Below are 14,537 nucleotides of genomic sequence, written 5' to 3' on the forward strand. Positions count from 1 at the left end.
AAACAATTGGAATATTGTGGAAACACAATCAGGATAACTCAGGATCTGGAAGCTTCTTCTACACTGAGGGACTGAAGGGCTTGGAATATGATATTCCAGAGGACAAAGGAGCTGGGATTAAAACCAAGAATCACCTACCCAGCAAAACTGAGTATCATGTTTCAGGGGAAAATATGGTCATTCAGTGGAATAGAAGACTTTCAAGCATTCTTGCTGAAAAAAAACAGAGTTGAATAGAAAATGTGACATCCAGACACAAGAAGCAAGAGAAGCATGAGAAGGTAAACAAGGAAAAGAAATCATAAGGAACTTATCAAAGTTGAACTATTAACATTTCTACATGGAAAAACAATAATTGTAACTGATGAAACTTTTCTCAGTATGAAAATAGTTGAAGGGAATAGAAATATATATATATGTCTATATCAGAGGTTATATGGGCGTATGAATACATATGTGAATGTGTATATATGTATACAGGTATACATAGATAGAGGACACAGGACCAATTTAATAGGAAGGGATGATATTTAAATGGTGAAATTAAGAGGTGAGAGAGGAATATAATAAGAGGAGATAGGGAGAGACAGAATGGGGTAAATAAACTATACATAAAGAAGAGGCAAGGGAAAAGGGTTACAATGGAGGGGATGAATAGGAAAGCAAAAGGGAATGGATCAACCTTATTCTTAATCAATTTGGCTCGGGAAGGGAATGAAATACACACTAAATAGGGTATCTCACCCTACAGGAGAGTAGGGGGGAAGGGAATGAGAGGGAGTATGATGGAAGGGAGGGCAGGCTTGGGGGGAGGGAAGTTGGAAGCACCCACTTTTGAAAAGGGACAAGATCAAAGTAGAGAATAGAACAAGTGGGAGGTGGGATAGGAGGGAGGGAAATATAGTCAGTCTTTTACAATGTATCTACTACATTAATGTTTTGCATTAGCTACACATGTACAACCTATACTGAACTGCTTATCTTCCCAGTAAGGGTGGGTGACAAAGGAGGAAGGGAATGAACCTGGAATTCAAAGTTTTAAAATTAAATGTTTAAAATATATATATATATATACATATATATATGTGCTATTATTAACACTATTTTACATGTAATTGGGAAATAAATTATACAGGCACTGGGGTATGAAAATCCACCATGCCCTACTGGAAAAGTCAAAGGGGGTATGGGAGAAGATATGGGAGAGAGCAGATTGGAGGAGGGGATATCCTGTGGGACTGCTATTTTGGGGCAGGGAAAAATGGGAAGAAAATTTGTAACTCAAAATCTGGCGGAAATGAATGATGTAAATCAAAAGTTAATAAAGCATTTGAAAAATGAAAAAAAAATATTCCACCTAAATGTCCAAAATCTCAAACTTGAGCTTATTATCTTTCCCTAAAAACATTATCTTCCTTCTGACTTCTCCATTTCTATCAATGGCACCACCTCTCTGTCCTCCATCTTCAAACTTTGATATCTTTGAGTTGCCCTCTTTTTCAACTCACATAGGAAATCAGTTATAGACTCCCACTGACTGCATAACTACAAAATCCCTGTATCTATCTGTCCCCCTCTTTCCCAACTCCTACCCAATCAACTCACATAGCCCTTTCACAAACTTCTACAGAGCCTTCTAACCTACCTCTATTCTAGCACTGTAATTCATATCTATCCCAGACTTAATTTAATTATTCATAGATCTAGTCATATTATTCAACTTGAGTTCCTTTAATTTTTTCTGTCTTGCCTGCATAATAAAATTGAAATTCCTCAATAACTGAAGTTCCCTGACAGTCTTAATCCACCTTATCCCACCTCCCTAGACTTAACTCATGGTATTCTACTCCATCAAACACTACACTGTTGTCAAAGTAGTCTATATATAATATGCCTTAAGCTTCCTGAAGTACAGCATAGTAGAAAGAGCAATGGATTTAGAATCATGGAAACTGGGTTCAAAACATAGCTCTCCTATCTGTGTAATGTTTGACAAGTCAAAACTTTCCTAGGCCTCAGTTTCCTCACTTCTAAATATAATAATATTTTCTACCAGGTGAAATCCTTTAAGTCTCATCTCAGATATAACTTGATCCATGAATCTATTCCTTTTCTTTTTAATTTATGGAATAAAACAAGCATTTCCATAACAAAATATGATAAAAAAAGATGATTGCACATAAAACTGCAAATACACTATGAACCTTGCTATGCCTTTAAATACACAATAAAGTTATTCTAAGTTTCCTTTTTCACCTTTCTTCCACTTCCTTCACCACTATTCCACCCCCACCTCAGAGATGACTACTATTAAGGGTGCATATATAAATAAATATATATGTATATGTGTATGTATGTGTGTGTGCATATATACATATATAAAATATTCTATGCGCACTTCTATTTATCAGTTCTTTTTCGGGATGCAGCTAGCATATTTCTTTATAGGTCCTTTACAGCTAATCTGGGTATTTATAATAGTCAAAATGACTTATTAGCTCAAAGTCATTCTTCAAACATTATTGCTGTTACTGTATACAATGTTCTCTTGGTTCTGTTCTTTCAATCATCATTACTTCATGCAAGTCTTTCCATGTTTTTCTAAGATCACTAAGCTCATCATTTCTTATAGTACAGTAGCAACCCACCACAATCATATACCACAACTTGTTCAGACATTCCCCAATTAATGAGTAACCCTGAAATTTCCAGTTCTTCGCCACCACAAAAGAGTTGCTATAAACATTTTAGAACATATAAATTCTTTTCCATTTTCTCTAATCATCTTTGGAAAGAGACCTAGTAGTTGGAATTGCTGAGTCAAAGGGTAAAGGCAAATTAATAACTCTTTGGACAGGGTGTCAGATTGCTCTCCAAAATGGCTGGATCAGTTTACAATTCACCAACAATGAATCAGTCTTCCAATGTGTCCACATCCCTTTCAACATTTATCACTTTCCCCTTCAATCATCTTAGCCAATCTGATAGGTGTAAAACAATATCTCAAGTTTGTTCTAATTTATATTTCTCTAATCAATAATGACTTAGATCATTTTTATATGACTACAAATTGTTTTGATTTCTTCATTAGAAAACTGCCTGTTCATATCCTTTAACCTTTATCAATTGAGGAATTACTAGTATTCTTACAGATTTGACAAAGTTTTTTATATATTTAAGATATGAGACCTTTATCTGATAAACTGTCTATAAATTTTTTTTCAAATTTTCTGCTTTTCTTTTGGCTACATTTTATCCGTACAGAAAATTTTAAATATAAATTATCCATTTTACATCTTTGCTCTCTATCTCTTGTTTATTCACAAATTGTTCACATATCCATAAGTCTGATAAGTAATATGTTCCAGGGGCGGCCAGGTAGCACAGCGAGTAAGAGCACTGGCCCCAGAGTCAGGATGACCTGGGATCTAATCCGGTCTCAGACACTTAGCATCCACCCAGAAACACCTGACCGTGTAACCTTGAGCAAGTTACTTAACCCCAATTGCTTAGGGGTGGCCAGGTGTCGCAGTGAGTAAGAGCACCGGCTCCAGTGTCGGGATGATCTGGGCTCTGATACTTAGTACCACACCCAGAAATAACTGGCCATGTCACCTTGAACAAGTTACTTAACCCCAATTGCTTTAAAAAAAAAAAAACGTAACACGTTCCATGTTCTTCTAATTTTCTTGTAATATCTCTCTTTATATCTAGGTCACATATCCATTTTCACCTTATCTTGGTAAACAATGTTATATTGCTCTAAGCCCAATTTCGGCTATATTATATAGCTTTCCAGTTTTTCTTTTCTCAAACCTCAGATACATACTCATTATGTTTTATTTTGTATCATATTTAATTGTGTAGGTAAACTCAGTGTGTTCATAGTCTAGTAGGGGAATATGACACCAACACAAATAAATCATTTTCTGATCTTTTTATCTTCCCTAGTGCTTATCACTGTATTATACAAATAAGAGATACTTAACACACATTTTTTAATTGTTCCTCAACTTATATAAAGTAACTGTCAAGCATATTTTTTCTTCTATTTTGATAATTCATCATGCTAATAAGTATTGTTAAAGTAATTAATTGTTGCTTCTCAAATGTTTTTGGTTTTGGTCATGTCTCCCACTTAAAGAAATATCATTAATTAACTATTTGTTCATTTTGAGTTCCAAAACAATCTGATAAACAACTTTCAGAAAGTCCCACTAAGCTATCAACTTCTTGAGAAAAGGGAAGTTTCATACATCTTTATATCTCCCACAGAATTATTTGTATATACTAGGCATACATTAAATATTTGTTTAATAAAGAACTATATCTTACCTTCTGAACATCAGCATCATGCTTCTGTTGTAATTTAAGCTTTTCTTCATGAAATTTACCTTCTAATATTTTTGTTGTCATCTTCAACTTTAAGGGAAAAAAGAATTTTAAATTGTAACAAATTAGTTTGCTTTTGATACAAAAAATTAAATTTAAATTAAACTAAACTCTTTCATGAGGAACATATATTTCTTCCTGAAAATGATTATCACATTTCTGAGTAGCAAAAAATTTCAAATACAGATTTTTATATACCTTTTACTTCTAATTTAATTTTAATGGGGTCACTTTTTAAAGTGAATTTTGTACCAAAATCACTTTAATTTTATATATATGCTATATACCTATATATATGCATATATACACACACATATATACACATATACATATAAGTAAAATTTCATTAACCTTTCATGGAATATTTTAGCTATGAATATCCTGTCTCTAACCCCACCCTTTCCATTTACATGTGTCTTCTGAATGTGCTCATGTGACTTTAAATATGCTATCTGTTTCTATGAGTGAAAAATATCACATAGGAAATTGACTTATTTCATTGGTATACATAACTTCCACATGAAAAAATTCTTTCTGCCAATAGAGGTCAGAACTTTCTCTGCAACTTACAGTCTTAGAGAGATGCCTAAAGCATTCACAGGTTAAATGACTTGCACATGATCATATAGCCAGTATGTGTTAGAATTTCCCCCTATTTACCCTTATGTCCCCCTATTTCCAAGGCTAGCTTCCTACTTGGTAATCCATAATTCCTCTCAGCATGAGGCCTATCAGAGGCTTAGAAAAATGAGAATATATATCATATTCATCTCAGACATTTTATTCATATAGACAAATCTTCTTAAGCACTTAAAAAAAACCCTTTCCCCAATACTTAATGTTCTAAGATTCTTAAGGGGAATGACTTTGTTCATTTTATGTTTATTATAACTTTCAGTCCCCTTCCAGCAACATAAAATTTTCTTCACAAATGTTTGTTGGAAATAATGACAAGGTATTTAAGCTATCTTACTAAAATATTTTAAGAGAAAAAAATGAAACTGACAAATACAAAGTGTAGACAGGAATGGCTATTTGCAACTTTACTACATTCACTAAATAGCTCTTCGAAGTTGCATTCATAACAAAACACTTTTTGTTAGGTCAATTTTCTTGCAAAGTGTCTGTACTATATTCTACCCAGCTACAAAGAAAGCAAATTGTAACACTTTTAACACAGTATCTTTAAAAAATAAAACAGTTTTAAACTAAAATGGCAAAACTCAGGATGAATTAAAAAGCACCTTTCCAAAACAAGTATATTTTGGAGTGGCTAAGTGGAGCAATGAATAGAGCACTGGCCCTGGAGTCAGGAGGACCTGAGTTCAAATCCAGCCTCAGACACTTAGCACTTACTAGCCGTGTAACCTTGAACAAGTCACTTAACCCCAACTGCCCTTCCTTCCCCCTGCAAAAAAAAAAAACAAGCATATATCATATCAGTAAAATATAAACATATATGATTTTGCCGATAAATATACAAAAAGAACAAAAGAACCATACAGGATAGAAACTTTATGATGTAACAAAGATGGGCTGGCATTTTTTCTAGTGCCAAAATAACTGGAATGGGCAAAAAAATCTGAAGACACTTATAGGTTCTGAGCTGTGCTCAAGACTAATCATGAGCAAAATTTTGATAAACAGGAATCAACTTTATCGGGTACTATGGCAAAACTGTTCAGGTCCTGAAGAGATTACAATAAGGAGGAGGCAGTTTGGGAACATATTTGAAAAAAAAGCCAGGTCACCTAATAAACAGCAAGGAGCAAGTAAGAATCAGGAACAGTCAGGTGAGCTGTGAGCCAACACTAAGAATTCCACATGGAATTAAGAGTTGTTCAAATGAGTCACAGCACGAATACAGGCAGAAATATTGGAAAGGACTGTTTTCCAGAAGAGGTGGATTGGATGAGGCAATCAAAGACAGAGGATATATATGGTTGATAGACCATGATTCAGACCAGAAAAGTTGAACTAGTAGGTTAGCTAAGTTAAGTTGGGAGTGTATGGCCAAGATTGATCCCAGAGAAGCAAATTCCACCAACAAAGGCTTTTTTCAGTGCTTCAAGGGCTGGACAGTCCCGTAAATCTATACTCATGTATAACCTTCATTCTAGTCTATGAAGTAAATTTATCCCATGAGGCACTAATTTCTAGTCATTCTGTGCTTATGATATGGCTGTTATTTATGACTCCTAGGAGAGAGCAGAACTCTAACCACAGGCTGGGGTTTTAACTTATAGCTTCACACTAGAGGTCCTTCTTTCTTCAGCAGTTCCTAATGCTTTCTCATACTCTTCCAACACAAGGACATCACACTTAAAGACAAGATTAGTCACAGCTATTTATAAAATAAATATTAAAATTCCAATAAAGGTAGCATTATAACAATTTTTTAAAATGTACCACTAAGTGGAAGTAAGGCAGGGGCAGGTTAGAATCCACCCTTTTCTCCAATCAAGACTTCCCTCAACATTCCTACTACTGAAATGAGCATGATTTTTTAACAAAAATGTTTTTAACAACAACAAAAACCAACCCATAGTTCTAAGTTTTTCCTTTTTTTATGCAGATCGCCTCTCAGGACTTGCAGATATCTTAGTCATTGGATTCCACAATTGTGCGGATGTTACCTCCCCTTCTCTCCCACTCTTTCCAGTCCACCACAAGGTGCCACAACTATCAATCAAAATTACACCCACTCACCCCCCCCCCATTATCACATTCTATTTCTTTTTTCCCCAACTGGGAAGAACCACAAATCTCAGAGGACTTTGTAACCAACCCACCACCCCTTGCCTGGGTGGTTACACATTCATAAGGTTGAGAGGTTAATTAGGTAGGTAAGTAGATTCCATTTTGGCTAACTAGAGGAATTAATAAGAGTCCATCGTGGTCAGGTAGGCTGGGAGTCAACATTGTGAGGTAAATAACCATGTTGGCAAATTCACAACCATTTTCACATCATTATCACTAAGAGCTGTCACTAATGCTGTGAAAGAACGTTTACGCCTTTATGTAGCTATCAGCACAAAGTAGCAGCCTGGAAAGATCCATGATTCCAAATAACATAGATAACTTCCTCCAGCAATGCAAATCAATTCCAGTCCATGTTATCTCTTTCTAAATGATTCTTATCCAGCTTTTCCCACAAATACTCCAAAAAGGATCTACCCAAACTCAATGAAGAGTTCTCACTTCTTTTCGTATCTTGAAAATACTTAATGAATCAAATGAAAAGCAGTATGATATAATAGGAAGAAGATTATATTTGGAATAAGAGAAATTCCTCTAAATCCAGGCTCTATAATTCCTGTGTGACCAAGTCACTTAAATTCTCTGGGCCTTAGTTTCTTCATCTATAAAAAAAGAAGAAGAGCATAGATAACTAAGGTCTCTTTTAGTCATAAACTATTATCCAGTTTCTAGGATCTAGTTTGTTAATGTGTTCATTCTTATTTTATGACCAATTCAACTCCTTTGCTAATTATACATATTTTTAATAATATCTGTTATACTGCTTCTTGTATTCAAGTTATCATTGGCAGCATGGTATCCCATGATTCATCACCATAAAGTATCACTTAAAAGGATATTCAGGCTTTTACAGCTGTGAAAAGTTTATAATCACTGAAAACACTATGCAGTTTTCCAAAGGCAATTCTTGGCTATCTCCTACCTCTACTCAATGAATTCTAAACTTAGTTCTCTGTCTACCTGCAGCTTGCCACTTTATCCCAAGTGGAAGAATACAGTCCTGGGGATAACTGACATCACTCTCAATTCTTGGTAGATCATGTTCCACAGTGTTAAACAAAGAGATAAGTTTGCCAAACATGTCATGTTATATGCTCTGCCTAAGTTCCAAACAAAAGAAGCATTTCTTATTCAAATACTATTTGTAGACATCATTGTTCTAATTATACAATGCCCTACAACACTGCAAAGGTCCCTCAGTAAAAGCTACCATGAGGAAAAAGTTAATCTAATATTGCACACCAAAGTATATAAGTATTGCCTAGACACTAGGCAAGTAGTCCAAGAAATTATTTTATCCATTTTACATATCATAATGTTCTCTATATCTTGTTTGATTCTAAATTCTTCCCTTATCTATACATCTAACGTGTAAACTATTCCATGCTCTCCTAATTTGATTATTGTATCCGAGGTTGTGCTTTTCTAAACCGTGAGCACAATGATCCATTTGAAAGATCACAAAATGTAAGACAACTTCCTATTATAGGAAATTTGTAGGCTGGCTCCTAGAATAGAACCCAAGAATCTGATTATTTATGGAAGATCTTCAATAAGGAAAAAGCAGTTAATTTACAAATTCATTCCAAATATTAATAATCCATTGAGTAATTATTTAGTATGAATCCATAAGTATAGGTACATTTTTGTGCTAAATGGCAAGAACATCAGTGTAGTTCAGACTATCAAAAAAAAAAAGCTAAAGAAAATACTTCCGTACCCATCATTGTTCCCAGGAGGAACCCTGACTTTTTTTGTGTGCTCATAAAGATTGAAGAATTAAAGCACTGTATCAATTTCATATGTTAGGGGAAGGGAATAAGCATTTATATATCACCTACAGTATGCTAGATACTGTGCTAAGCACTTTTTACAAATATTATCTCATTTGGTACTCCCAACAACCATACAAAGTAGGTACTATTATTATCCCCATTTCACATTTGAGAAGACTAGAGCAAACAGAGGTTAATTGACTTGCCCACCATCACACAGTTATTATGTGTGTGAGGCTGGATCTGACCTCTGGTCTTCCTGACTCCAAGCCTAGTGCTCTCTACCCATTGCACCACCAGCTTCCTCTGGCTAAAAAATGTTGTTTAATGAAGTCTTTGTAAATCCATTGAATCAAAATATTAAGGTATGTTTACAGTAGATTGCATACATACTACTTATTTTTCTCATGAGAACTTACATCAAACTAAGATAGGTTGGAATAAGCGGAGTTTGAAAGTAGTGCTAAGTTGAAATTGCTCTCTGAAAGTGATTAGCAAAGAAAACCTAAGTGCAAACTCTAATTGCTGCCAACTAATTTTAGGTAAAAAATAATAATTTTGAAAAAGCCAGACCAAATCTTATCAAATCACAAACAACAATTCAATACATGCTTCTGGAAGATGCAGGGTGAAGTCCTATGGAAAAATAAGAAGCCCTAAGATAGAACTGTGGATCCAAAAAGCCATTAACCTTGTGGTTATGGGAAACCCAGCTTTTTTCCTCCTTCTCGGTAACATATATTCTAAACCAGGTTTGGGGAATAGTTCAGGACAAAGTTGTCAGAGGGAAAGAGTGGGGGCCTGGGGGAGAGAAATAGAGCTATGTAGAAATAGAGATGTATACATTTTTCACCCTGCTGGATAGCGGAGTCCTGCTGTAACTATCTGCAAGCTGTCTGCTCTCGGAAAAGGTGGCTGGTCATAGCAATAGAGGTGAGGTATAATCCTCAGTTAACTGAGCCATTTAACATATGATAACAGCCAAATGCTACCCATTCTGGAACTGTCTGTCCCTTCTTAAAGAGACTGTTCATCTAAACATCTAGGTCAGCTAAGGTGATGCCTCTAATTCCTACAGCCCAGGAGTCCTAATTGACTTGGAAAGCAATGCTTGGAATGAATGCAGTCTCTTCTAGGCCACAAATGGGTATGAAATTCCTTGGGACTGAGGGATCATGGTCAAACTCATACCTAACTTTTTTTGTTTCAGCTCCTAACATCATCATCCAATTCTAAGAGCTTTCTTGTGGGTGGAACAGAATCTAAATTTATTGTGGTACTTAGTGGAAGAAGGTCTTCAATACCTAGATGTGGATAGCAGGAGTTTGGGCCACCCTAAACCTCATATGAAATCAATTTCAAGGTCACATCACTTCTACCCCCACAATTCTTATATTTGTTCCTTTCTCTCAACTAACCCTGCCATCTTCCTAGCTCAGGTCTCTATCACCATTAACCTATAGAGTTCATAGCACATTTTATTATGGTATCAGACATAAATCTAGGGCTCCCTGGTAGGACAAGTCCAATAAGGTTCCAGTCAAACCTATTAAGTTTTCCCCATATTCTTATACTATCTCCCCCATCTATTTGTTCCTCCCAACCTGAACCAGCACCCTCCATGACAAACCTGCAAGGAGACCTCTAACTTGGAATTTCCAAAATCCATATCCCAAATGCCGAAGGTAGTTAACTGACTCATCTTTGGAGCTCCTCCCTAAGGGCTCAATGCAGTTGACTGAAGATTGGAAGGAGTATGTGCAAACCAGCCCAATAAGACAACTATATCTACTGGCAGATCCTACACATCAGAGCACATTTCAGCATCACATCCTATCTAGACATCCACCTGCCTTGCTATTATGTCTCAGTGCTCACTCTCCTTTCCCTGGTCACCATTCTCTTATGTGTGTTGTCTTCCCCTATTACAGGGGTTCTTTACCTTGAATCAATTACCTTTTTTCCCTTTTATTTTGGTATTCTTAAAATATTTTAGTTTCAAGTTTTCAAACAAATGTCTCCTTTAGTTATGCCCAAAAAATATATGCCTCAATCTGCATTCTGAGTATATCACCTCTTTATCTCGAACAGGATGTTTCATCTTGAGCGTCTGGAATTGTTGTTAATCATTGTGTCCATCAATGTTCCTAAGCCTTTCAAAATTATTTGTCTTTAAAATACTGTTGTTACTGGGTGGGGCAGAGTAAAATTCTATATAAATTATAGAAATAGCAGAAGCCACAAAATGACAGAGTGAAACCAATTTCCAGTCTAAGACAACCTGAAAGGTCGACAGGAAAGGTCTATTGCACCAGACTGGGAGAGGAGCACAGACTAATGCTGGCAGGGCTGGCACAGAGTGGGCCAGCCAAAATACTGTTGTTACTGTATAAATTGCTTTCCTAGTTCTGATAATTTCACTTTGTATCAGTTCATGCAAGTATTCCCAGATTTCTCTAAAACCATTCCTTACATTACATTTCACAAGACAACAGTACTCCATTATATTCATATATCACAATGTGTTCATTCATTCCCCAATTACTGGGTACCTCCTCAATTTCCAATTGTTTGTCACCATAGAAATATATGCCATAATACATATAGCTATTTATTATTATCATCATCATTTTTTTAGTGAAGGAATCCCTGATCAACTAGGTCCCCCTGGCCCATTTGATGAAATTACAGAATATAAGGAGCAGGTAACAAAAGCAGTGAGGTATTAGACTTTGCTCTTTTCACACTGGAAATGGTTGCATTTTGTACCTTAAAGAATGAACTCCTTTGAGATTCCAACTGGATGATTTTGCTCCTAGTAAAGGGTATGAGACCTTCAGTGGCTAAAGCCCTAAAGGGCCCATTGAAAAAGTGAAAAGAGTGACAAAGTGGGACTCAAAGAAGTGTTTTATACACATGTAGCTTAAACAAAAGAGGTGTTTATACTCCTTTTTAAGTGAAGAAGAAGTTGCTCCACCAACCTGATAGCTAAATAGCTAGTGGCTGGCTCTTGGATCAGTCACACCATTGGTAGTCTTTAAAAAAAACAAAGTTTCCAGCTCTGGAATCAGTTGAGACAGAAGTGCTGTAATTTGAGATAATTATCTCTGGAAGCTGAAAAGAGAACCAGCTATGGGGGTAGAATCCAGTTCTTGGAAGGGAATAAATCTTCCAGAGGACAACAGGGCTGAAGGGAATTTCTCTCTCCTTTCTCCCACTATCAACATAGTAGCTTATAGTGGAGCCACCTGTGCAATACCTGTGTCCCTGTGTCCCCAGCAGAGAGAAGGACAAAAATGATGAACTACAGAGAAGATCGGGCCCAGAGTACCAGCCTAGGAAAAATATCATTCCCCATAGGAAGTAGTATAAGGATACAGAAGAAAAAAAAATGAGGGCTCACTGCCTTGGCTACCTGTATTCCCTATATGTGTGCCATTCAATTAGTGTGTCTGCCCATTCTTCCACTGTATGCTATTTATTTCTGAGAGGATGTGAGCCAAGTTAATGTGGAAAATGATTTGTTACTATTCACGCTACGCTACTAAGTGCCTTCTGTTGTTGTTGTTCAGTCATTCCAGTAGTGTCCAACTCTCCATTGGCCCATATAAGGGTTTACTTGGCAGAGATATTGGAGTGGTTTGCCATTTCCGTTTCCAGATCATTTTACAGAGGAGAAACTGAGGCAAACAGGGTTAAGTGATTTGTCCATGGTCTCACAGCTGGACAACTCCAGAAGAAATGCCAGGATAAGAATAGAGATCAGTACACAACGTCTGTAGATATGACCACGGCTCTTGATACTGCCAGCTGTGAGGACCTGTGGAAGAACATGGTGAACTTGGGTTGCCAAGAGAAGTTCAGCAGCACTGTATGCCAGTTTCATGCTGGCATGCCCTCACGGGTTCTGGATGAAGAACAATGGTCTCATGCTTTCTCAGTCACCAACAGAGTCAAGCAGAGTGGTGTGCTTGCTTCTATGCTCTTCAATATGTTTTCCATAATGTTGTCAGATGCCTTCAACCAGTTTCTGCACTGGTAAGGTCCTCTGTAGGAACTGAACTGACAGATATTCAAACTCTATTGCAGACAGTACAACTCCAATGGTCTGGCTACTTAGTTCAAATGCCAAATGCATGCATACCCAAAAGATTACAGAGAACTCACACAAGGTAAGCACTTACAGGGAGGTCAGAAGTGGCATAAGGACACTCTTAAGGTATCTCTAAAGAACTTTAGAAACATGGGAAATGCTGGCACAGGACTGTCCAGCATGGCATGCCCTCATCAAAGAAGGTGCTGTACTCCATGAGCAAAGCAGAATCGTAGAAGCCAAATGGTAAAATGAGCTGTACAAATTCAGAGCCACTTTCACTCTAAATGTTTTAATAGACCACTTGTGCAGGATCTGTATGGACCTTCCCAAACTCACATTGATCTGATCAGCCATAGCCCTGGAGTCAGGAGGACCTGAGTTCAAATCTGACCTCAGACACTTAACACTTACTAGCCGTGTGACCTTGGGCAAGTCATTTAACCCCAACTGCCCTGCCTTCCCCCTCCAAAAAAAAAGCAAAAAAAAAAAAATCTATACTTTGACACTCAATGCCTTCAAAATAAAGTTGAGAATAGGTAAGGATAATTAAAAATATATTGGAAAGAAGTAGGAAAGAGAGAGCACAGTGACTTACAGATTACAAAGACTTCTTAGGCTTTTACATCATGATTACTTTCTTGAAGAAGAGAATTGGGAGATACTAGGCATGTAAAGCCATAAACAACATCAAAAAAATTGAACATTTTAAAATATAAGAGAAAATAATTACTGATGTGGGAATCATCTCTTAATAAGCTGTCCATGTTCAGTTAGACCATCAACTTGGCAAAACAAAAATGATTAGCAAAAAGCTAAAAGAAAAATAATGAAAAAAAGATCAAATATGCATCTGAAAACAACTCAAAAATAAACTATTTAAATAAGTAATTAATAATAAGGCTATATAAATAATTAATATATATAAGACAAATAGTCATTCCCCAATATAAAAGTGGTTAAATGATATGACTATTATTGCATTATTAAAAATAATTAAAGGGACTGTACAGTCATAGAAAGCTGAAGCACTTATATGAACTGATGCACAGTAAAGTAAGCAAAACCAGAAAGTAATTTATAAAATGACTGCAAAACTGTAAAGAAAAAGACTTAAGAATTAATTTCTGCACCTCTGATTTATCACTTCTCTGCCAAGAGGTGGGAAGAATGATCTATCTTTTGGAGTCATGACTGGTTATTGTCTTTTCTTTCTAGTATCTCATAATAATATGCTGCTGTCAAATATTTTAAAATGTACATTTTCATTTCCAACATTAATATTGATTATAAAGAAAAATCCATCAAAATTTACATCTTTAATAAAGACCATTTCTCAGTCCTCATCCTTCTTGAGTTCCAAATTCTCTCCCTTCTGCCCTTCCCCCACCCATTGAGAAGGCAAGCCACATGATGTCAGTTATGCATGTGAGATCATGGAAAACATATTTATGCATTAGTCATATTGCAAAGGAAGGAAGGAAGGAAGGAAGGAAGGAAGGAAGGAAGGAAGGAAG

The 14,537-nt window shown here is 36.2% G+C and overlaps 1 protein-coding gene across 11 annotated transcripts in view; it reads right to left on the reverse strand.

Annotated features, from left to right (window-relative positions):
* Window positions 1–14,537, reverse strand: part of CEP112 (centrosomal protein 112) — a 555,671-nt gene that overhangs the window by 439,866 nt on the left and 101,268 nt on the right. For all 11 annotated transcript variants that reach the window (XM_069076590.1, XM_069076589.1, XM_069076587.1 and 8 more), the window contains one exon: window positions 4,336–4,422. In XM_069076590.1, the coding sequence (XP_068932691.1) occupies window positions 4,336–4,422 (87 nt within the window). The remainder of the gene's footprint in view (window positions 1–4,335; window positions 4,423–14,537) is intronic.

The sequence above is a fragment of the Petaurus breviceps genome, unplaced genomic scaffold (assembly GCF_028583685.1).
Source record: "Petaurus breviceps papuanus isolate PSGF00001 unplaced genomic scaffold, PetGlider_PUasm1.0 90925, whole genome shotgun sequence".
Lineage (NCBI taxonomy): Eukaryota > Metazoa > Chordata > Mammalia > Diprotodontia > Petauridae > Petaurus > Petaurus breviceps.